A 25,566-nucleotide genomic window follows, 5' to 3' on the forward strand; every position below is an offset into this window, starting at 1 on the left:
TTTTATAACAGAAACAAAGAAAAACTTTTTTTTTTCAAATTTTTTGCTCTTTTTTGTTTATAGCACAAAAAATGAACCCCCCCAGTGGCGATTAAATACCACCAAAAGAAAGGTCTATTTGTGTGAAAAAAATGATAAAAATGTCATATGGGTACAGTGTTGCATGACCGTGCAATTGTCATTCAAAATGCACCAGCACTGAAAGCTGAAAATTGGCCTGAGCAGCAAGGAGGTATAAGAGCCCGGTAGGCAAGTGGTTAAACAACTTGCAGAGATTATGTTTTTGTTCCTTTTACATTCCTACAGGCAAACTTTAATTTTGTAGAAATACAGTTATTGTATTGGTGGCAAACTGCTGGAAAAAAGCAAACAATCTTTGGATATACCATAGCCAATATAAATAATGCAAAACGATGATGAGATCTAACTTAAAGACACCAATGTACAATAAGCTTGGGTCCCTCCATACACAGGGATAGCCACATTTGATCTGAAAACCGTAAAACCAGATTGGTGAATTCAACATATGTACAAAGGCAGTCAATGTACAACCATCATGACCATTTGATGAAAAACCCAACAAGAACCTACTAACAGTCTTTCCTTAGAATATAACATAATAAAAAACACTCAGTCCATGTAACCATAGTTATCAAGAGATGGACCATGCAGCTTCAACTGCGTCGCAGGATGAAGCCTTGCAAATATTTCAATCGAAGCCAGAAAGACTGTTCTATGCATTTTAAAATAAACATTACAGAATTATTTTGTTCTATTTAAAAAACAACAGGATATTGTTTTAAAATGGGAGACTGCTGGATACCATGAACACAACCAATTAACACTATCCTGTTTCTTTGCAATTGAAGAGCAGCTATTCTGTAGTCTATTTGTACAGTTAAAAATGTTGCGTCTGTGCACATCTCCACCACTTTTTCACCCTGACAGACAACACCATTTACTAGATGAGCATGCCCCTCAACCCTCCCTCCCCCCCAAACCAAATCCATATTGATGAGGACAAAGTCCTCTTCCCCACAACCCAGGCCCAGTAGCTGCAGGGCTCTGCAATAAGAAAAAACACAACAAAAACCCACAAATAGTTTTTGACAAGTCCATTCATCGTTAGTCTCGTCATCCAGCAATGTAGGTCCACGACAGGGAAGAGGGGTCAGTCACTGGTTGTGAGGACATTGGAGGGTGCCAGCTGCTAACAACTAACACAAAATGCATGCAAACATGTACTTGTGTTTTTGGTGTGCTTCTATTGACATTTATGGGGCACAAAATCGTGTTGCATCGCACCACAGTAGCGCATGAACCTTCCTCAAAGTCGTATTGTATTCGAGTTGCATTGATGTGAATGTGAAATCAATGTGATTTCCATTGTCATGCAATTCTGTGGGAACCACGTCACCTCTGAAATCTCATTAGTATGAACCAAGCCTTAATGATATCCCATTTGTTAAATTGAAAGTAAGAACAGCTCTAAAACACTACATCAACATTAAAGCATTTCAAATATATTACATATAAACAATTTTCCACACAATGTTTGCTTTGGAAGTCTGTCTCTTGTTGGCTCTTCCCTCAGTTTTACAGCTCCATGTGTATGTTTGCAATGCTGGGAAGCATGGAGTTGGATAGAACAGGGCTTTGGTGTCAGTAACAGGTCAGATAATCAAGACTAACAATAAATAAAAAATGTCTGCAGTAATTGATTTATCCTGAATCACAATAGATTCAAGACCCCCCCCCCCCCCCCCATTCATTCTGAGGGAACTCTGGTATCTATAATGGAATTTGAGTTCAGTCATTGTAAAGCTAAATGTTACATAAGGACTGTTTTATAAAAGTTCACATTCATGTAACCAGCTTCTATTGCCAATTTTGGTCTACAAGCCTTTGTTGATTATTTGCAGAAACAGTGTAGATGATCACAATCATTTTGCTATATTGTGACCACTCCTCTTAAAGAGCCAGGATAAGTAAATTACAGATTAATCTACAAAAAAGATATTTGTAAAAGTTTATCTACTGATAATACTTTTCTAGTTTTAAATACACTGAAAAGAGATAAAAAAACCATCTTTTTTATTCTCCCCTCTGCTCCATTAGGGAGTATTCTCTACATTTTCTCTACTGGAGAAAAAACATGAATTATAAGGAATCTTTCCAGGTTGACAAGGGGCAAATGTCCCTCCTTTGGAAGATTTCCCCTTGCCTCCTGTTCAAGTGACTAGAAAAATTGGGTATTCATATCCACTTCTGTCCCAGTGACAATGGATACAAGGACAAATACGGAGGATGCATCTGCACAAGGAAAACACAGACAACAATACAAATCTAAAAGAGGTTCAAGCCCTTCCCTATTCTATACAAGTGTTTTGGCTACAGACTTATTTTGATTTAACTTAAAGCCGAGCTCTGGGCTTAGAACCTCCTTTGCACTTGCATTTCCTGTCACTGACAGTTTACTAGACTGTCAATTACAAACCCTGGCCCACTCACCTACCTGGCATCATTAAAAGCTCCCTGGCAGCTAAGGACGTTGGTTTACTGTGCAGAAAAAAACCACCTGCATGCCTACAATGGTACAGGATTTGGGGGTGAGGTCTGAAAAGTGTAGGCATTGGGTCTGATCTGAGGTCCTAAGATACATGCATAGGGGCTGATCTAAGACCTGAAGATGCAAGAACTGATATGCTGCTATGAGGCCCAAAGGTGCAGGAATTGGGGCTGACCTGAGGTCTGAAGGTGAAGGTATTGGGGCTGACCTGAGGTCTGAAGGTGAAGGAATTGGGGCTGATCTAAAGTCTGAAGGTGCAGGAATTTGGGCTGATCTGAGGTCCAAAGGTGCACGAATTGGGGCTGACCTGAGGTCTTAAGGTGCAGGAATTGGGGCTGATCTGAGGTCCAAAGGTGCAGGAATTGGGGCTGACCTGAGGTCCGTAGGTGCAGGAATTGGGGCTGATCTGAAGTCTGAAGGTGAAGGAATTGGGGCTGATCTGAGGTCTGAAGGTGAAGGAATTGGGGATGATCTGAGGTCTGAAGGTGAAGGAATTGGGGATGATCTGAGGTCTGAAGGTGAAGGAATTGGGGCTGATCTGAGGTCTGAAGGTGCAGGAATTTGGGCTGATCTGAGGTCCAAAAGTGCAGGAATTGGGGCTAACCTGAGGTCCAAAGGTGCAGGAATTGGGGCTGACCTGAGGTCCGTAGGTGCAGGAATTGGGGCTGATCTGAAGTCTGAAGGTGAAGGAATTGGGGCTGATCTGAGGTCTGAAGGTGAAGGAATTGGGGCTGATCTGAGGTCTGAAGGTGAAGGAATTGGGGCTGATCTGAGGTCTGAAGGTGAAGGAATTGGGGCTGATCTGAGGTCTGAAGGTGAAGGAATTTGGGCTGATCTGAGGTCCGAAGGTGCAGGAATTTGGGCTGATCTGAGGTCCGAAGGTGCAGGAATTTGGGCTGATCTGAGGTCCAAAGGTACAGGAATTTGGGCTGATCTGAGGTCCAAAGGTACAGGAATTTGGGCTGATCTGAGCATAATAGTTAAGTGGTATTAATGGTTAGGCTTTTTAAAAAAAAAAAAACAAAAAAAAACCCCCAAACGTCATATTTACCCACTCTATGCTGTGGTTTTGCACAAAGCAGCCCCGATCCTCTTTATCTGGGTTCCCCCGATGACGCTCCTTGGTCCTCGCCCTTGTCCAATGCCCCCAATACCAAGCTACTTGCTATGGGGGCACCGATGCGTGTTCGCTCCCAAGGCCGGTTTATGTATCCATATAGCCGTGGCTGGGCCCCACTCCCGCTCTCTCCTCAGTGGCTCACTGGCTGTGATTGACAGCCGTGAGCCAATGGCTCCCACTTCTGTCTCAGCCAATGAGGAGAGGGAGCTAAGGGACAGAGACAAGAAACATCAACTGGATCGAGAGGGGGCTCAGGTAAGTATTGGGGGGGGCTGTGGAGGGAACAGAACATAGAAGGTGCCTTTAGAACCACTTTAATGAATTTAACTTGTCACTAGCAGTACAATTATGAGTGCAAATAATGCAATACTAAAACAAGATAAAGCTGGATATACATTATACAATTTTATGATTTGATTTTCAACAACTATGTAGTGAAAGGGCTTGATTGCACACAAATTGAAAGTGTTTAGATTTGACCTGAATTTATAAACCCCAATTTATACACCCACACCTATACCAGAAGTGTCTGAAGCATCAAATATTAAATCCCCCAATTCCAACATTAAAATCCCCAAATGCCCCTGGAAACACAAAAATTGTTTCTTACCCATTTTCCCATCTTCAACAAACAACACATGTAAAGGGATGAGACAGCTGAAGTAGAAAACATCAATATTGTTTTTCACAGCCACCTATCAGGTGCAAGAGAAAACCAAAAATTAACATGTTAGATTTACAACTAGCACTAAGACCCCTGCCAGCAGAGATCCAAAGGATGATTTAAAGGGTTCACAACATCCATTAACCCTTCAGCCCTGCAGCACTTCACTGGGCTCTTTCTAAATCATTTTCTCTGCTACATCAACAGGAATGACATGTGTACTCTTGTAGATCTCTGAATTAAATGGATTTTAAGCACGTTTCCAAAAACAAACACAAAGAATTACATTTCTGCTTTCTTCAGATAAATGCCCCTATGAATATTCTCATCACATGAATTTAGAGTCTGCAGCACTGTGCTGTGACACAGTCTTGTCATGCAATCCCATGAAGGGGTTATAACACCTGTCACTGTGAATTAGGACCACTCTATACACATACAGATAGCCATGAATGCAATCTATTGTAGGAACTCCAGTGGAGGACACACCCGGGAGCTAAAGGATCTGTAGATGGAAGGGATGTGCTTCTGTCATATTAGTGAATATTCAAGGGTGGTGTGAGTTTACCCCATGCCAGTCACAAGCACATAAGAAGATATTTGACATTGTAACATTGTGCTGCAGGCCATCTCCTTTTTCTGCTGACTAGAAGTGTGTATATTATGGTGGTTGTAAAATCTAACATTTTTTAAAAAATAATAAGCATGTTATATTTACCTGCATTGTGCAATGTTCTTGCACACAGCAGCCCCGATCCTCCTCTTCTGGGATCTCTTTGCGGCACTATAGAGGGCCGCTCCTGAGCCAGGCTGTGTGTGTCCATTGACAAACACAATGCGGCTCGGCCCCTGCTCCCTCCTCACAAGATTTGATTGACAGCAGCAGGAGCGAATGGCAGCTGCAGCTATGATCCAGATATTTTTTAGAGCCAGCAATTCCTTACATGGTAAAAGTGAACCAAATGGCTATACAGCCACCCGATTACTTTGAAAGTGACGGAAGGGGGTTACTCCCTCTCCCGCCACTGTTACCAGTCTCCCCTGTCCCTCTGGGGAGCCCAGTACCGATGTAATCAGGCGCATCAGATGCACTGCACAGGGTGAGAGGAACTTTCATCGTTACTCCCCCTGTGAGGCAGAAACCAGAAGTGACAAAGATTTTGCCATTTCTGGTTTTGGTTTGTTTGTTTACAAGGCATTACAGGCTTGTAAAATATCTGATTAAACAATCTCAATCTTATCAGATGCTTTGGAGGGCATAAGAGAGAGATGGTGTCTAATAGACCCCAAATCTCTCCATAAGGGGGGACCTGTCATGGCCCATGCCATCACAAGGGATGATGTTTATCCCTTTCGATAGCAATACATTTCAATAAAAGAAAATTAAAGGTACAGTGTGTAAGAAAAATTTTTTTTTACTAATTATAAAATAAAACAAAAAAAATTAAAAGTACCCCCATCCTCTAATGCTCACAAGCAAATGCGAACATGCACATGTCCCACATGAATATGTAAATGGTGATCGCACCGCATATGTGAGGTATCACCACAAACGTCAGAGCAATAATTCTAGGGTCAGACCTCCTCTTTAACTCTAAACTGGTAACCTGTAAAGGGTTTTGGAGCATTGCTTATGGAGATTGTTAGGTACTGCAGTTTGTCGCTGTTGTACAAGAGTATGCAGTTTTAAAGCATGACATGTTTGGGATCTATTTACTAGGCGTAACATCATTGTCTATATTTTACCAAAACAATGGGATTACATTGTCTTTGTGTGCACTAAAATTCATTAAAGTGTATTTTTTCCTGCATTTTACAAATGGCTGCGCAAATATCATGTAAAAAAGTGCAACAACCACCATTCTATTCTCTATACCAGAAGTTGTGTCCTTCAATGAACAAAAGGAAAAAGTGTTATTCTGTCAATTTGCTCACCCAAACACCACAGTCAAGTCTATGGGCCACTTATTTTTCTTTACCACAGTCTTGTGTAGGGCTACCTTGCAGAAAAGCTTCTAGTGCACACTAGACAGAGGTACTCTGATTTATGCATTGACAAAATTCAGCTTTGTTCAATTTGCTGTGCATTTTACAGTACAGTCTTTTGATTGGATGCTGGAAATGACTTGGATATGCTGGGTATGTGTCTTGAGATACATACTACAGCCCACAGGGAAGCGAGAAGGAAAAATAATTTGTGTATGATTTCTTAGTGAGGATTGTGTAAACAGGTACCACAGATAAGCAGAACTGTAGCAATGTACAGAACTCTTCTTTAGAAGTGCAATTTGCTTTTTATATTTATCTATTAAAAGTGATTATTTGCACAGTTTTGTGTGCTCTGTGATCTTGTATTTCTGTTTATGACCTACATTTAACCTACAGAACTCTTATAGGGCTTTCAAGATGAAGAAGCGATGCTTATGTTTAGGACACTGTCAGTGATGCCCCATTATTTTGTGGCGTGTTCAGAAGTTATACATAAGATAAATTTGAGTAGTATAGGTAGTAATCTGAAACTGGATGGACTGGTGGCACATGGCTGTACAACATATAAGAAAGATTGCTTGAAAGTCACATGTACATCTTTCAAATGCTATGAAAAGGATTATGGTTTCATAAATGACACTCAACTTTAAAAATGCAAATATATTTCACTGAAAAACAGTAAAATATGGTTCAAATTTTAAATCTTTTAAAATCTTTACAGACCATCAAACAAGTGAACAGATTTATATTTGCAAGGGGTCACATTTCAGAAACGTGGTGTTCAACTATCATCCTACAGGGCCACAGATTCAAATAACTTTATACAGGTTATTTATACATCTGTTCTCCTACCTGATAGAGAGGAAAACATGCTCTACTGGCAGCCCAGAAGGACAAGAACTGGACACCACTGATCTAAATTCACCAGTATTAACACAGATTTTTAAGCTTCCAGATGGATTTTCGCACTGGGGCATATTACCACCTGCATCTTTGCTACAAACTTGGAATGTTGCCACGTGGGAAACAGGAGCAGTCATATAAGGGATGGTAAAGCCATTCATTATGTGTCTGGCATAGGTGGCAAAATGTAATTGATTTCTGTAGCTGCATCAGTTTGAATGAATTGGGTGAGCAGATGGCTCAGTGGGAATAAATGAACCAGAGTTTCCATCTGAGCTCCTATTCCATACAATGAATATGCTCGAGTGGATGTGTGCCCCAGCGTTGAAAGCACACAGCATTTCCTTATCACTGTGTATGTCTACAATGTCTGCTGGGATCTGGCTTATTATTTATTTAGTGAAATGAAAGCCAAAAGCACTCCCCCCCCAAATGTGCCTGTGTAGATGATACTATAGCTAATCATTTACAAGTTTCACATGACATCAGATATGAATGGTATTGCTACTAAAGGCAATTAATTACCTGGAGGTTATTAAGTGGCTCCATCTTCATGACAGGCCCCAACGTGTTGAGTGGGAGGGAAATGTCAATGCTTTGGTTCGGCATGAGGGGTGTATGTATAGCCAATGGAGCACTGGGAATCACTCCAAAGCTGAGAGAAGACAAACAACAAACGTAAACTATATAAACACAATTCAAAAGACTTAGGTTTTTTTCATAAAACAGCACTCAGAGCTTTGACAAATGCCATTACCTGTTACCGATAGTGCCTCGAACCATAAATACTACTCTTTCCATAAGTGAATACGCCTGACTATACTTCCTCCCACTTTGCAATAGTAAAAATCAAAATTTCTAGCATATAAGGCATCCCCTGCTCTGATGAATGCACTGGTCAGCTTGCTGCACCAATTTTAGTAATAGTTTGTAAATTGTAATTGGTTGCTATGAGTTGCTGACCTTAATAAAAACTCCCCACTGGACAAAGCCTCATTCACACAGCATATTTTTTTCCTCCCCTGGACACTTTTGCTCTAGGGGAGGAAAACACAGCTGAAAAAAATGTGCCTAGAGCCATGTTTTGCATGTGCTTTAATGTGTGTTTGGTGCAAATGCATTCTATAGGCCAGTATATGAATTCATTCTAGCCATTAGAATACATTAACACACAAAGGCGCCTAAATGAGCTAGCGTTAGAGCATGTTTGGCATTTTTCCACCCAAATGCTCCTCTCCTGAATGCACGTGGTACGTTTCTCTTTTTGCCTCTTAACGCCTGTAAACCCCTATGTACACATAGGCTAACATAGAGGGATGTTTAAAGGCTGGAAAAAAAAATGTCTAACACCTTTAACCACTTCAAGTCTGGATACTTTCACCTCCTTCCTGTTCAGGCCAATTTTCAGCTTTCAGTGCTATCACACTTTGAATGACAATTGAGCGGTCGTGCAACACTGTACCCATATGAATTTGTTAGCAATTTTTTTGAGACAGATAAAACTTTATTTTGGTATTTATTCACCACTGGGATTTTTAGTTTTTTGCTATATAAATGAAAAAGTCCAAACATTTTGAAAAAAAAATGTTTTTCTTATAAAATTTTTCAAATAAATAATCTTTCTTCATAAATTTTGGCCAAAATGTATTCATCTATCTTTTTAGTAAAAAAAATAAAATAACCCAAATTAGTTTATAACCAAAAATGATAATTTTTTTAAAAAAGTTTTAACATTTTTATTTTTTTATATTATTATTTAAGTGTTTTTTTAACATACTGTCACCCTAGCAGTACAGTGTCACCAAAGTGACACTGTAATACTTGTGGGGGGGTGATGAAGATTTTTTTTTTCTACACCGATTGCTTTTACACCCATAAAGGCTGTAAAAGCAATCCGTTCTCCTCTCTGGCTGCATTCTTGCAGCCATTGAGAAATACTGTGAGAGCTGTGATTGGTCACAGCTTGTCACATGGTACAAGGCTGTGGTGAATAGCCTTGTACCATGTGACCTCTGTGATCATTCACGGATTTCACAAGTAGTAAGCAATGACATCTTGCCTACTACTATTCATGTGATCACTGACTGGCCAAATCAGTGATCACATGATCGGGACCTCACACAGAGGTCCCGTACAGCGATCTGTGTCTCTGTCTCGCTCTTCCAGGGAGCGTGCACGGGTAGTGAGTGCGGAGGCCGTTCATAAACGGCCACCCGCTCCTGCACTGATCCCGTCCGGCCGTTTATGTACATGGAAGGGAAGTGGTTAAAAGCTGGGTTTTTTTTATGTCCTGTGCGCATGAGGCCTAAAACAAAAAAAAAAGTTAATAATAAATGTTGCCCTACACAGTGCAACTCAAAATTCAAATGGTGTATTCCTAAACTTCTAAAAACACTTTGCAAATGCATGTCAGAACCAAAACACAAACACCCAGCCATTTCCACCAATCCAATAACATCCCTTAACATTGGGCAAAATATGGTATCATGGGGATTAAAAACTTGATAGAACAGGGTTGAATTACTAAAACTGGAGAGTGCAAAATCTGGTGCAGCTGTGCATAGAAACCAATCAGCTTCCAGTTTTTTTTTTTGTCAAAGCTTAATTGAACAAGCTGAAGTTAGAAGCAGATTGGTTTCTATGCACAGCTGCAACAGATTTTGCACTCTCCAGTTTTAGTAAGTCACCTGTCTAGTAAGAGGCTCTCAGCACGACAGGAAGTGAGGGGAAATCAAACCAAACTCTGAAGAGCAGTAAAAAAAATAAATATAAAAAAAAAATAAATATATATATATATATATTTTATTATTTTAATTTTTTTTTACTGCTCTTCAGAGTTTGGTTGGATTTCCCTTCACTTCCTGTCCTGCTGAGAGCCTCTTACTAGACAGTGTATGTATGTGTGTGTGTGTGTGTATATATATATATATATATATATATATATATATATATATATATATATATACATATATATATACACACATATATACACACATATATACACACACATACATATATACACACACATATATATAATAAAAAAGGCTCTAACCTACACACAATACAATTAAATTGGTAACAGTATCTAAATGATGGATTAAGAAGTATAAAAATTAACATCAAGAGTTCTTATCTCCCCATAGTTTACAGCATTTACCAAAGAGCACTCAAATAACTCAGATTAAGCAGAGGAGGAAAGTCAATCAATCAATCGATGTGGTCTCTGTAATCTGGTTTTCCACACGGAAATGTGTCTAACCTGTTTTTATTAAACTGGATGGCAAAATCGGTCATGTGCTGCAGAGCCTTGTTGGTGAAGTTCATGTCCATGTAGATATGCCCCTGCCTATGGGAAAATGTGCCCGAGATCTCCAGTCCTTTTGCTTTCACAGCAGGCAGCCAAACCTAGAAAAGAGCCCATATGGCAATTACAAAAACTTTACCCAATTTGCAGACCACAGCAATGTTTGCTATACTTAATGTGTTCACAGGGAATTAAAGTGTTTACATATTACAATGGAGACATCCTCATCAAGAGAGTTTAACTCCTAATATTACGAATGGTATAACAGGAAGCATACTGTGATGAAGATGAAGAAAGGCTAACTTACACAGGGAGTGCAAACCTGGAGCAAAAATTTGAATTCTAATTACTAAAACAGTCAGTCACATATCAGGTGTCATTTCCCAGTGCCAATTAGAAACAGAAGCTAAGGCTGGCCATACATTATACAATTATCTGCAGATTTTTGGTTTAGATTTACCAAAAACCATATAATAGGAGGACAAACCTAAACAACACTTTCAGTTGTATCCAATTAGGCAGGCCCTTGCACTACATAGTTGAAGGTAAATCTAAAGGAAATTGGGCAGAAAATCTGCAGATAATTGTATAATGTATGGCCAGCCTTAATCCTACTAGGCTACAATGGGCAGATAGGGTTGCTAACCATCAGTAAATTAACGTACAGTTTGTAAAAATAAGTGATTTTTACCAATGTCTGTAAATATCAGGGGCTGATCATTTTTCATGTTGTGTTGACTTTTGTGGGTGTAAACCAAATTACTTGTTATGGGTATTGTCAGTGTTTTGTATATTGTGTTTATACTGTTTAACCACTTGCCCTCAAGAGGATTTGCCTCCCTTCCTGACCAAGCCATTTTTTAAGATACGGCGCTGCATAATTTTAACTGGCAATTGCACGGTCATGCAGCGCTGCACCCAAATGAAATTTAAGTCCTTTATTCCCACAAATGGAGCTTTCTTTTGGTGGTATTTGATCACTTTGAAAGTTTTTTATTCTTTTCACTATAAACAAAAAAAGACCGACAATTTTGAGAAAGAAAAACAATATGGACTTTTTGCTATTAAACAAGTCCAGTAAAAAAATTTCAAAAAATAAAATTTCATCACAAATTTAGGCCAAAATGTATTCTGCTACACATCTTTGTTAAAAAAATGCCAATAAATGTACATCAATTGGTTTACATTATTATTATTATACAGCATTTATAAAGCGCCAATAGTTCGCTCAGCGCTGTACATTACAAAAGGGGGACAGAACATGTGACAGAACAATACCAATACAATGCAAAACATGAGGGGATTGAGGGCCCTGCTCTTTCGAACTTACAATCTAGGAGATGAAAGTTATAGCTTTTACAACTGGCGGTATATATACTGGAATTAAAAAATTTTTACACTAGTAATGGCGTCTATCAGCGACTTATAGCAGGACTGTGGCAGGCATTCTGACAGTGGGGGAGAACTGTCACTGACATCACAAGTGACACTAATACAGTGATCAGTGCTAATAAAAAGCACTGACACTGTACTAATGGCACTGGGCAGGAAGGGGTGATCAAAGGGTTAACTCTGTGCTGTTTTACTGTGTGATGTGTGTGTCTTTCACTTTGTCAGCACATTGCTTTGTATTGCGCTGCTATGCAGAGCAATACAAAACAACATGCAGGAGCTGACAGGGGAGAGATCTGTATTGTTTACGTACAGGTCTCTCCCCCATCAGTGATACTTGGCGATCGCCGGCGGGGAATCACCGGCCGGGACCTGATGATCAACAGCTTATGCTGCCAATGGCGGTGCGGGTAGGGTGCGTGTGCGCCCCCTACCCGGAGATGCAAAATCACATATATATATATACACGTGATTTTGTGCAGCCCTGCAGCAGTATTTCTGCTATAAAGTGGTGGGAAAGCAGTTAAATATTGATTGTCTTAGCTTTTAATGTTATTTTTCAGGTTGTCAGTAAAAAAAAAAGTGCTCCGTCAGTAAATTTTCCATGTTTTGTCATTAAAAAGTGCTGCGGGAGGTTGGCAAAACTGTGGACAGGAGGTTTTGAGTTTTCGTAATTCAGCCCCCTTGTCTTTCATAAATATCTTGGTCACAGTCACTGTTCTGCCAGATAAACAGTATACATCTATATAAGCTTTCATGGTGTAACAAATCTTGACTATAGAAAAGCTTAGTTCAACAAGGATATTTGGCAAATCTGGCAATTTTTTTCATGCCAACTTAAATTATAATTTGTCAAATGGTTTCCAAGACATGTAGATTAAATCCTTCAGCCGCTTACGTTCTGTTAAATGCATAAGCAGGAATAGGTTTCAGGCACGGCCGATTCCAAAAATGATTGGTATGGTCTAGAACACTGGCATTAACCAGTATGGAGAACTATAAATGGTGATAAACCGCTGCACCTAAACCAATTCATATAGTTCAGTAAGTGTTTTACTTCACTAAAAGACCCTGGAAGTACAGAAGAATACTTGTTGATTTGCCAGAAATGCACAAATTCCTGTCGTTGGCTGACAACACATAGCATTATTATGGACTGGGGGTGTCAGCATTGCCCAGTTGTCTTTTGGTAAACTACTTAATCCCTCCCCCATTCCTCATCTGCACAACATAGGGACTAATTGTACTGTAGTCCAAGATATAAACTGGAGGGACAGGACAGCTCTCAGTTTTCAAAATGATCAAAAGGTAATTTTTTAAAACTAAAAAAAAAAAAATATATATATAAAAATCAAAGTATAACAAAAGGTATCCAATGATATATTTATCAAACCAAAGGGGAGCAAATAAGATAAGTGCATTGTGGTTTAAATATACTTTAAACTCTTTACAATAGAAAATACATGATTCTGCTCAGATAACCGCAGACAGCATCATTCTTTTACTTATTTTCCAAAGACATATGAGAACTATGCAAGAAAAATATGCAACCCGCCATTACAAGTGTCAGGTGGAACACTGGCTGTGCATTCAACAACCTGCAGGAAGAACGTGCTTGGCATGACTGATTTACTACTGAATTGCAGAAACTATGACAACAGTGGCATGCTGGCTACTTGTTTCTCTGTGTGTATCTGCACAGGAGTTAGACTAGAAAACTTAATGGTGGAAGTGGCTGATAAACATGACTTGGCACTCTCTGTAAAGCACTGGAGAAGGCGATGGGGTTTTATAAATGATTGAAACAAAACACATGCATTTTTTTTTTCTATAGATGATTTTCTCTCAGGGCACTAGCTTGTACCATGGACTATAGATGTTGGAAGCAGTCCATTTTAAGACAAGAGAATCTTATTTGCATATTGTCCCCGGGGGGGCAACATAAAAATCCCTGCCACCCTCTTATGTCTCATTCAGAATCTCTCTGTAAGTGCAGGTAATTGACTTTAACAACATGGGGAAATTAAACAACTTTGCTAAACTTCACTGCAGGGGATGAATACCTAATTGTCTGCAAACACTTGCTGTGCTCTGTATGAAAAAGGTTAGGTACATTATGTTATAATTTAATGACAAAACACCAGTGAATATAACTGAGAAATCTAAATACATTCCAACCTAGTGAACTGGACTTGGAAGAGAAAAAGCAATGCATGTGTCATTTTGATGTGTGGGCAGATATATAAAATCCACTGAGGCATGGCAATTTAATATGGATCAATGACACCTCATATTCTGTATCATCAAATGTAAAGCAATAGAAGATCAGCCGTACTTACAGCTTTTGGAGACACAAATCCTCCTGGAGCCATTCCAATGCCAGTTGAAAGTTCAAACAAATCATTGAGTCCGCTGCTGACCACAGCTGGAGTAGGTGATGGAGCAAATGTAGCTGGTACAGAGGAAGGAATAAAAGTCTGTCCTACCTAAAAGCCAAAAAGAAAAACACTATTCATGTACATTTCCGTACCAGACTGGACACTCTGTGGTATAGCTCCTATCTACTTTAACCTGAAATGTCATGTTAAAATCCTGATTTCAAATGCACAGGAAATGTTATCTTTTTCCTAGCTCTGAAGCCAAGCATAGTGCTTTTTCATAAACAGAAGAATTTCTGGGGGGGGGGACAAAAACAAGATCTTTTCTACAGCCATTATTGCCAAAAAGTCAAGGCACCATAATACAGAATATTTAATGGAGATCCCTCTAGTACACACATGACACGTTTTTATGCAATAAAATAGAAAAGTACACTAACATTGTCTTCTAAAACCAGGTTATATGCTCACACTGTTCTGCTTCTTATTTCAAAAGATGCAGTCTAGGACCAGGGATCCCCTGTAGAAAAATCTCAAGGTGGCATCATATGATGTACAGAGCAGGGATGTATTATGCTGTCACTTCATTTTTAGGCCCCATGTACACGGGACACTTCTGAACAATGGAAACTGACTGCTGGATTAAAAAATGTCTGTTTAGCTGCGTTTGCATACCACGTTTATGTGCGTTTATGAGCATCTGTGTTTAGAAGCGTTTTTTTAAGATAACCTCAGGAGATCTTCCAAAATGCCCAGAATGCACTGAAAAACAGTAGAAAATTAACTATTTCCGACATTTTGAGAGAAATAGATAGAGCAGAAGCAGAGAGATCAGTATTTGTTGAGATTAGCTGTCTTTTTTTTGTGGGGTTTGGATGTGTTCCAGCTCATTTCTGTGCAGAAATTATTGCAGCAGTGTCTAACATATTTTTTTTTTCATGCAAAACCTCAAAGTATGATGTACCAGGTCCATTTGAGTACCGGGAAAACACTTTGCATGCATTTTTCACAATGAAAAAAGGCTCTGGACAGCATCTGGAAATGGAATAGTTAAAAAAACATTTCAACCGCAAACGTCTATAAATGTGGTTAACCGCATTTACAAGCATTTTGCATTTGAAACGCTGATAAAATCTACTGCTGAACGCAAGTTTTCTGCATGAAAAAAAAAACGACTGTAAACTCAACAGCCTGTAAATGGCTGTAAACGATGATGTGTACATGAACACATAGGAAAACATTAGGGAGAGTTCAGGGGCTGCTAAAAAAAATGATGAACAGCTCCTAAACATGAGTTTATCAGCTGCAGTGTACATGAGCCCTTAGAGGGAGGGAACTACTACCTTGAGATTGACAGTGCTACCGCTACAACCTACAGGAAGCCAGAAAGGACAGAGATTTAGTGATTGATATACTGTATCAAAAATGTTGACTGCAGAGCAAAAGTGTAAAAGTAATATGGTATTAACTTTTTATAACATAACTATCTAAATAAATTGTTACTTAGGACCCGTTCACACAGGGCGTTTGCCCGGGTCACCCTTTCCTCCTGGCAGCAGTGTTTTGGCCGAAATAACGCTTGACGCATGGAAACATGTGTACGCTCGTCTATCAGCATTTAGCTGCGTCAAGCTCTTGGGTGCTAATTATTTTCTTTGGCCAGAATAATGATATCTACGTCGTATTTCTGCACGTGTGACATCTTGAAAACTAGTTCCTGGGATGTGTGACATAGCATTCAAGAAGCCATTTGTGAGAAACTATGCATGCGCAGACACCAGTGTTAATTTCGTAGACGAAAATATTTTCTTCATAATTTTCGTTAGTGCCATGTTTCCAACGACAAAAACTGAATGAAAATGACTGAATTTTTGTCAACTGACGAAAACTATAATGAAAATCAATTCTATTTTTCATCACCGAACAAAATAGAATGATAATGTGAAGCAGGGATGTTTTACTTATAAAGACGGTATATAACTGCTAAATCTGTGTCTGTCTACTTTGTTCAGACCTTAGTACCACCAATAATAACATTAGATTTTTTTTTTTACTCCAGGAGTAAAAAATGAGTTTGGAAATTCTAGAGAAAAGCTTAAATAATGTATTTCAATTTAACTAAACCCATTAGTTTTTAGTTTTCTAAAATGATTTTAGTCGACTAAAATTTACTGGAGATTTTAGCCGACTAAAATGTAGGAGATTTTAGTTGACTAAAACGTACGATATTTTAGTCAACTAAAACGTACTGCAGATTTTAGTCTACCAAAATACAGCTAAAACAATGCAGATGACTAAACTACAACTAAAACTAAACCGCCATTTTAGTCAAAAGACTATGACTAAAACTAAATCAAAATTTGATGCCAAAATTAACACTGGCAGACACACTGTGCGGGATCCGCAAAACTACTTGCAGAGACTCCGCAGCGTGTCTTCACATGTGGTGGGATCTAGCACATGTGCACACTCTACATGACATGGCAGAGACTCGTGGCATGCCTGTGCACGCATCAGATCTCCAGTAAATATGGTGGCGGTGAAGAGGGACTTTAACCAAGACAATACACATGGTATGCATTTTGTACCCCTATATTCGTTTGATCATATCAGCTTTGATAACACTCACACAGTTTCCAATGTGCTGGAAAGATCTCTGTGACTGGGTTAATCTTCCTCTCTTCTTAATGAAAATAGGGAATTAAGTTTGTTGCATGTGTTAGGCTTTATTCAATCAGATGAGTAATTCAAGATATTTCACTGCCAATTATTCTCAGGTGGCATATGCCATCCATCACTAACAACAGTTGAAATGGATAGGTTAGTTGAAAATATAAAGTTTAAGTTCACCTCTGTAAAAAAAAATGCACTTTTTTTGCAGATAAAAAAAAAATTAAATGCACATTTTTTTTTATACTAGGAGCCTGCAAAGCACTGAACCCGTGATCAGCAGATTGTGGGTGCAATGCAGGACTCCTGCAGACTGTCAGTGTAAGCTGTCTGCTCGTTCCTCATACAGGCAGGCAGTTATACAATGACAAGAGGAAACAAAACTACCTAGAGCGCTCAACTCCTCCCTAGTAGTTCATAGAGAACTACAAGTCGACAGCTGCAAAGGCTGACAATACTTGTAGTTCTCCCATTCACAGAGCCCTGTAAATAAATCACGCGGCTGTGTGGGTGAGCCACGTTTTTCTTTAAAATTTCTTTAAAGGTTTTTCTCACTGTCACTAGAGGCGGTGGGTCAGAACATTCCACCTAAAAAAAGGTGGAACATGTAACATATTCCAAAAATGTGAACTTATCCTTTAAAGCTGAAGTCCAGCCAAAATATTTTAGACAGGAAGAGAGTTAAAACTGCTGTCAGATCTTTACAGCCCTCAGTTTCCAAAAAAAGAAAATTTTCCTAATTTCCTGTTCCAGTAACAACAGTCCCCGAGAAAGCAGATATCTCCAGTTGGCACACATTCAGCCATAAAAACATGTATTTTTTTTATAGGGTAGGTAAAGGTTGAAACCCCTGATGGGTTTTAATTGTTGTTTGCCCCGCTGAACGAAACTCCGATCGCAAATAAAATTTGAGAGGTTCTGGCTTATCGCCAGTCCAAAAAAAAGCTAGAGAGAAAAATTACACAGAATGTAAAACTTCACACAGAAAGATAAAATGATGAATTAGTTATGCAAAAGAAGTGCTTGGAAAACAAATCTCTGTTTACAGCTACTGCCGGTTTTACAAAAAAAAAAGAAAATGTTGCTTGCATCTTTTATTACTGTGGAAAGCGGTCATAAGTGTTTAAATCTAGAGACCCAATTGACATGTTTTCAGAGATTGTTCCCTCTAGCCATCATCTATCAGGCACAGCTGTGGTCCAGTTGAAATCACTTAGTAGTAGGATATTAACCCCTATCTGACAGCTGCCTTATTTTCAAAACACTGAGATCATCTATGCTTTAAAAGAAAAAAAAATATAAAAAAATGTATTCTCTTTTAACTTCAGGAACAATATGGCGCTGATTTTCAGTCACAGGAGCCATGTATTCAAAAATATTAGCATTCAAGCTTAAATTGTAAAGCTTCATAGTGAACCTTAATGACATCTGTAGAGAGACTAGACAACTGCACGGCTGATGCACTTCATGACCATGCACATGCAAGATCACTACAAATGTTAAGGAAGTTCCCCGTGGAGAAAATGCTCCAAGACAGTTTTTGTTGCATGGCTCAAACAAAAGACATTTTATTTTTCCCAAAAACACTCCTGTAGTTAAGACATCATAAATTATAAAAGGGATTAAAATGCCTACATCCAAGTGGTTTAGCCAATATTTGCAAGATATTTTATTCAAAGACAACCCAATAGAAAAAGTAAAAACAAGAAAACCATTGAACACCATTATATAGTGTGTAATTCATCATCCCAATGGACAGAAGGCAGGATACGGAAGGCATGGAACCTTTGTCAAATTGTATTCCTATATGTGTCCCCTTTAAAGAGTTTTCCGCACTCCCTGTCTTGGTTCAAAAGACAGGAATTGAGTTAGTATAACACAATACCATAGTGTGTCTACAAAATTAAAATCACTATATTTCATTGGTCAAGTTTCAGCCTGAAAAGGAAAGATTTCCATTCTTGCTGGAAATCCCCTCCAAGTAACAACCCCACTGTACCTAAACCAAAAAAAGCAGATGTCTTGACAAAATATGCAACTTCATGGGAAAACTCTACAAAGTAATGATCAGGTGAGCAGCCAGCATCCTCTGTCCATCCCCATTCTAGCCCTGTACTCTATTACTCTAGTGTATTCTATTCTACTGCCTACACCCAGCAAAGCCCATGCATCTTTCAGCAGCTCCTGAGCCCAGTACTTGGAGAGGTATAGCTCATTCTCTAGGTCAGGGATGTCAAACTCAATTTCGCATCAGTATTATGGCTGACCTCAAAAGGCCAGATGTATCTGTAAGACGAAATGTCCAGAGCACCCCACATGCTTCCCTTACATCAGATGTCAAGAGCCCCCCCAAAATTAGAAGACAAGAGGCTTCCCACCCTCCCTTACATCACAGTGCACCCCTTGCCTTATGCTGCTGCTGGAAAGAAGCTGGGGCAGAACTGAGATGAAGAAAGTGCAGGGTCTGGAGGAGGACCAGGGGAGGGCTGGAGTCAACAGCTGGAGTCTGCTGCATGCTGGGACAAGGGGAGGCAGAGACGAGGGGGTACTGAGGCTGCACAGAGAGGAGCAAGATGTGTAGGAGGAGTCCTGTCCTCCTTTCTGCTCTTGACTGTTGAGACGAGAGGGGTACCACAGCTGCTTAAGAGGCGCAAGGGCCACACAAAATGGCCTAGCAGGCCAAATTTGGCCCATGGGCCTTGTGTTTGACATGTGTGCTCTAGGTCATTCTTGGTCTTCACAGGAGGAGGCAGTAATTGCACTCAGGTAAGCATCACATGCATGCTGCCAGCTGGTAAACACCTTTCTGCCCGGATGTCCACAGAATACAGCAGGAAGGTGGCGTTGCAGCATATACAGCTAAACAGCCTGAACCATTCTGTGCCATGCTGCACAGAGCACTTTGGTCCCCTACAGACTATTTACCATGCTGACCTGTATTTATGCAGTCCTGTATTGAGGAACCATTACTAAAATGACGAGAGCCAGGTCAATACTCTGAATGTATTAGACTATTTGCTTAGCCTCCTTGGCAGTTTGGTTAAAGAAGTACAGCCAAAGCTTTGGTTGGTTGGTTTAGAGCAGACAGCAGTGACTGACAGTCACTGCTCTCTGCTCACAGCGGCTGTGAGAACTCAGCAGTGATCAGCAGTCATGTGATCGCTGAGTTCATCTACCTAGGTAATTATAATAAAAAAAAAAAAAGAGACCCCATACTTCTCTTTTAATTAACATCTTGAGTGGAATGTTTTTGTATCAAAATCCTATAATTCACACATTTCCACACTGCACAGCTTGACTGGTGGGACATTTACTGGTCACTGAGCACAAGAAAGCTGACAAAAAATTACAACACCCAAAAAAATCTTTAGGCAGGTAAAACCATTCATTTATATAGTTCTACTTTACAGTTGTTGCCTGTTGCTCCTCATTAATGATTGATATTGACTAGCTCTAAGACATTTTAGATGTCCATGAGTTTTACTAAATCAGGCAGTATAAAATAAACAGGAATTTTTACAAGTCATTCTAACTGAAAAAAATGAAAAAAAGTTAATAAGAGTATTACAAGTATCTTACCGCAGGACTTCCTCCAATACCGCCCCCAAGGTCGCTTCCCAACTGGAAGAGAAAAGTGAGAAAGTTCAAGTAAACTAAGCAGAAGAGGTGGAATAGGGATGGACTAGTGTTACAATGGGTAAGGAAGTTTTTGACAATAGCTATATACAGTACACAAATACATATTTAAATCTAACATGTGAATGTTAGTAGAAAGGTTCGTTAACATGCATTTTTTCTGTAAAAACTAGATATGAATCCCTGACACATGTAAAAACCAAAGAATAGATATCTGTACTATAACGAGAAGTCAAGGTCCCTTTGCTACAACTACCTTGTAAGCAAAAGCAGATCTCCTGTCTTTCTTACTTGTGCTTGATGGATCAACTATCTAGTATGTGTAGTGATATAGTGCTATATAATTATCAATTACATTAGCATGACCAAAGTTAGATATTGTAGTTTGAATCCAATTATTGTAGACCTGGCAAGTAATATAAAGAGAGGTGTGTGTGAGAAGTGAAACACCTCCGCTCTGTTAAATTGTGCGGCTGGGCAAAATATAGAATCAACAGTCAGTACATATCTGCAAAACTCACACATTTTCCAATGTTCTGTCTTTAAAAAATTCTGCAGATACAGAACACCACCAGTGGGTCCTGCCAGAAATCCAGCGAGCTCCTAGCTTCCTGGTGGAGATGATAACACTCTGTTGCACTGAATTACCAAGCAGTGTAAATCAGGCTTCTCCCATGCTGGACTACAGCATACCTCCTCCTTAGGTTGTGGGGATGAGGAAAGGGAAAAATGGGTATGTAGGCCAGCAGAACTGCATTTCAGTGCTGCAGAGTCATTGGAGGTTATTTACTAAAACTGCATGGTACAAAATCTGGTGCAGCTCTGCATAGAAACCAATCAGCTTCCAGGATTTTTTGCCAAAACTTAAATGAACAAGCTGAAATTAGAAGCTGATTGGTTACAATGCACAGCTGCACCAGATTATGAGTGCTCCAGTTTTAGTAAATCTCCACCATTGTGTTGATATTTCAAACAAGAAGTTGACAGCACACTGAATTCCAGGCAGATCAATGGATATTTTTCTGTACTTTCAGCATTTGTAAAGAAACAAAACATGGGGAAATGTGCATTCATTGTATTGTAAAGATGCACTGAATATGCTTTTTTTTTTTCTTTGTCCATGCACACCCTTAAAGGAGAGATGTAAATCAAATTTTATCTCTCTTCAGTCTGCTACAATCAGTTGTACCATTCTGTGGTTCTTATTTTCTCTTTATAATCCAAAACTGTTAAATCAAGCAGTAAAAAAACACTAATGCAGGCCATAGACGGTTCGTTTATTGGCCGATTTTTCATCCGAAAGAATAATCGGACGATTTTCGCACTTTTAGTGGGGCAATATCATCGGCCGATTTTCGCGGTTTATCCTCAATTCGTTTATCAGTCATGCTGGAAAATTCGTGAACAACGGCCGATTTTCGCAATCATTGATGGCAACATCGGTTTACAGAACGAAAAATGTTTAGTTTTTTTGACGAAAAATCGGCCGATAAACGAATCGTCTATGGCCTGCATAAGAACATGTTGACCATATGTATAACAGGAGTTATCATAGTCCCTGAAAAAGGCTTAAGGCAAGTACCAGAGAGAAGGTTTTGGGGACTGGCAGATGAGAAGGGCATAAAGCACTAATAAGTATGATGAATAATGTAGAAAATACACTACAAAATACTGCCTGTAAATGGAGAAAACTGCAAGAAATAAAAATGTTCATGCCTGGAAATTATTAAGCTGTTGTTACAAATGATAGGTTACTTACGATAATAAGTATATAATTGTAACCGAAGCCTTTTTGTAATTAAGTGTTAAAGATCTAAAGCCATTTCCTTTTTTTTTTTTTTTGCACAGAACTACCCCAGAGGTTTTTAGCCCCAATAGCTTTGTATTAAGATTAAAGTCTGAAATGAAAGCCATGAATCTTGCCTGATAAAGTCTTTACAGAATACCTACATCTAACCTAACATATACTAGTACTAATTCCCACCTCAATTATATATTAAAAATATATATGCAAGATGACCAAACCACTGTGCTTACTAGGCATTTGAAAGACTTCTACTTGGCTGCTTACCCTGCTGAGATGCATAAGTGGCATAAGGCCAAAGAGTTTTCTGCATTCAGTGGTTCTCTCCAGGCACTTAGCACAGTAAATCCCTTGTTAAAAGTGCAAACTGTTATTGTGAAGAGTTGCTCTGCATTGCTGAAGAATTACAGCACTTTAAATGAAGGGTTTTCATTTACAAAAGCTGCAAAAGGAACAGCACATCTCCTGGTATGTATGCAAGAAGAAGCTGGTTTCATTGTGATAAGAAAACCTGACTTGTAGAAATAGTGACATTCTTATGGAGATTTTCATATGAAGCAGAGGAAAAAAATGTACTGTATTTGATGATAGGAATAAAGAAGATCAATGAAGGCCACGGAGATAAAACCAATCTTGTTGTGAACAAAAGAACGCAATGTAAATGATCCACTAGTAATAGCGTTCTATTTTTGATGGGGTAAGTGTAAAATCACTTCATTGGCAATAATCTGGTGTCTCAGGAACATCTGAGCCTGTAAATATACAAGCCAAGAATTCCCAATCTCAACCATCTGAATCCCCCTGTGGTCGTATCATACACATTCCTAATGCACTCTAATTATGCAAACGCCTGATTATTTTTGAATAAATCATCATCCACACTACTCAGACTAAGAAACACAGATCTACAGGAGAGAGGCTGCACAGCACAGAATGAGTGGTAGAGTCTGCAGGCCTTCTACAAAGGCCCTGCTCAATCCAGCAGTAAAGGATTACAAGAAAATGATAAAAGCTTTAATTGCAGAATATCTTGGACATTCTTAGGATGTCACCAAATGATTTGGTGTGTATAGCAGTTTAAAAAAAAATCCACTATAACAACCAATTAAAAGCTTAAATTTTTCTAAATATTTTAAAGAGGCTCTGCTCATGATGGCCTCCTTCTCTCCAGCACTGGTCCTCATTCCCTCCCTGCTGCAGAAATTCCCCCTATCCCCTCTTCTCACCAAGGTATATTCACTGATTCTCGCTTCCTTCCTGCTGAAGAAATCCATCCTAACCCTATCTCCACAAGCTATACCAACTGATCCTCGCTTCCTCCCACTGCAGCAATCTACCCTAATCCCCCTTCACCAAGGTATACTCATCAATTCTTGCTCCCTCTCATGATGCATCAGTGCACCCTAAGTAAGAGCCATTTTCCATGTCTTACTTGGATGGATGATGTCAATGCCCTCCCCAGCAATCCACCCTAACACCCTACCTTCACCAAGGTCTAATCACTAATCCTCACTTCCTACCCACTGCAGCAATCTACCCTAAACTGCCTTCACCAAGGTATACTCACCAATCCTTGCTCCCTCTCATGCTACAGCAGTGCACCCTAAGTAAGAGCCATTTTCCATGGCTTACTTGGATGATGTCAATGCGCTCCCCAGCAATCCACCCTAACCCCAAATGTTCACCAAGGTCTAATCACTGATCCTCACTTCCTCTCCACTGCAGCAGTCTACCCTAAACTGCCTTCACCAAGGTATACGCACCAATCCTTGCTCCCTCTCACGCTGCACCTTAATCACCAGTATCCATGTCTTACTTGGATGGATGATGTTACTGCCCCCCCCAGCAATCCAATCTAACACCCTATGCTTGCCAAGGTATACTCACTGATCCTTGCTTCTTCTCCATGGCAGCAGTCCATCCTAAATTCCTCTCACAAAGGTATACTCAACGATTTCCACTCCTTCTCCCGCTGCAGCGGTGAACCCTGAGTAAGTTTCAGTGCCCGAATCTTACTTTGAGAGATGACGTCACTGCCCTCCCCAAGCGATTCCACTCTAACAAACCTCATCCTCAGTGATCCTCTCTTCTTCCCCACTGCAGCAGTCCACCCTAAACCCCCCCCCCTCAAGGTATAATAAACGATCCTTGCTCCCTGTTCTGCTGCAGAAGTGCACCCTAAATTAACTTTGGTGTTGAAGCCCTACTTGGATGGATGAGGTCACTGTTCTCCAGGTGACCATGTTTGGGCTTGACAGTCAGTGTCTCAAGCCTGAGCACTGTCACAAGCTCCCCCATACCTGGAAACCCCAGTGTTAGTGGAATAGACTGAGGGCTCGGATGGTGTGTGCAGACAGTGAGGAAGTGTGGACTAGTAAGTATACTTTGCTCAAGAAGCATTGTCACTAACCTTCCACAGGAAGTAAAAGTGGCTTATTGACATATGTTAGCTTTGATGAAGGCTGTGGCCGAAACGCGTCAGCTTTTATGGATTCTATGTTCTCTACTGTGTGCCAATAAAGCATATATGATAAGGATACGAGTTGCCGGCTATTCTGTAACGTATCTTGGATAAAAAAACCAGCCTGAGCACCAGCAGTCCACTCATATTCCTTTGATGAGCAGTAGAGCTTGGATGAGTTGCTGACTACTTATGGACATACAGGGTCGGCTCAGGAGTGAGCACGCATGAGTGCCCCCAGAGGAAGTAGCTTGACCTGGGGGCACCCAGCAGGGGGGAAAGGTCAGGTGCGCCAGCAGGGGACCGAAGAAAAAGAGGATGAGGGCTGCTCTGTGCAAAACCATTGCACAGAGCAGGTAGGACTGACATGTTTGCTATTTTAATAATTAAAAAGAAATCCAAAGCTTTACAACCACTTTAAATTATTCTGTATCCCACAGGAAATGTAAAAACAAAAATCAAAACAACCTCTATTGACAATTTTACTTCTGGTTTATCCTCTGCCATTGCAACCCCACATGGCAATTTCATACTTTCTAACCCTGTCTAGATATGCAGTATATTTTTTTACTTCAGTGCCTCTTTATGTACAAGTTGTACTCCTATTTGTTCAGTTTGGACAGAAGCCTAGAAGCTGTGTTAGTATTCTAAATAGGATGAATCAGATTTTCTTTAA

The 25,566-nt window shown here is 39.7% G+C and overlaps 1 protein-coding gene across 2 annotated transcripts in view; it reads right to left on the bottom strand.

Annotated features, from left to right (window-relative positions):
- AP2B1 (adaptor related protein complex 2 subunit beta 1) overlaps positions 1–25,566 on the bottom strand; it is a 148,455-nt gene that overhangs the window by 26,298 nt on the left and 96,591 nt on the right. For both annotated transcript variants that reach the window (XM_089676606.1, XM_089676605.1), the window contains 5 exons: positions 20,569–20,610; positions 14,281–14,427; positions 10,505–10,650; positions 7,771–7,900; positions 4,300–4,384 (listed from right to left, as the gene is read on the bottom strand). In XM_089676606.1, the coding sequence (XP_089532732.1) occupies positions 4,300–4,384; positions 7,771–7,900; positions 10,505–10,650; positions 14,281–14,427; positions 20,569–20,610 (550 nt within the window). The remainder of the gene's footprint in view (positions 1–4,299; positions 4,385–7,770; positions 7,901–10,504; positions 10,651–14,280; positions 14,428–20,568; positions 20,611–25,566) is intronic.

This window comes from Staurois parvus, unplaced genomic scaffold (assembly GCF_062004578.1).
Source record: "Staurois parvus isolate SC_StPar_1 unplaced genomic scaffold, SC_StPar_1.0 ptg000172l, whole genome shotgun sequence".
NCBI lineage: Eukaryota > Metazoa > Chordata > Amphibia > Anura > Ranidae > Staurois > Staurois parvus.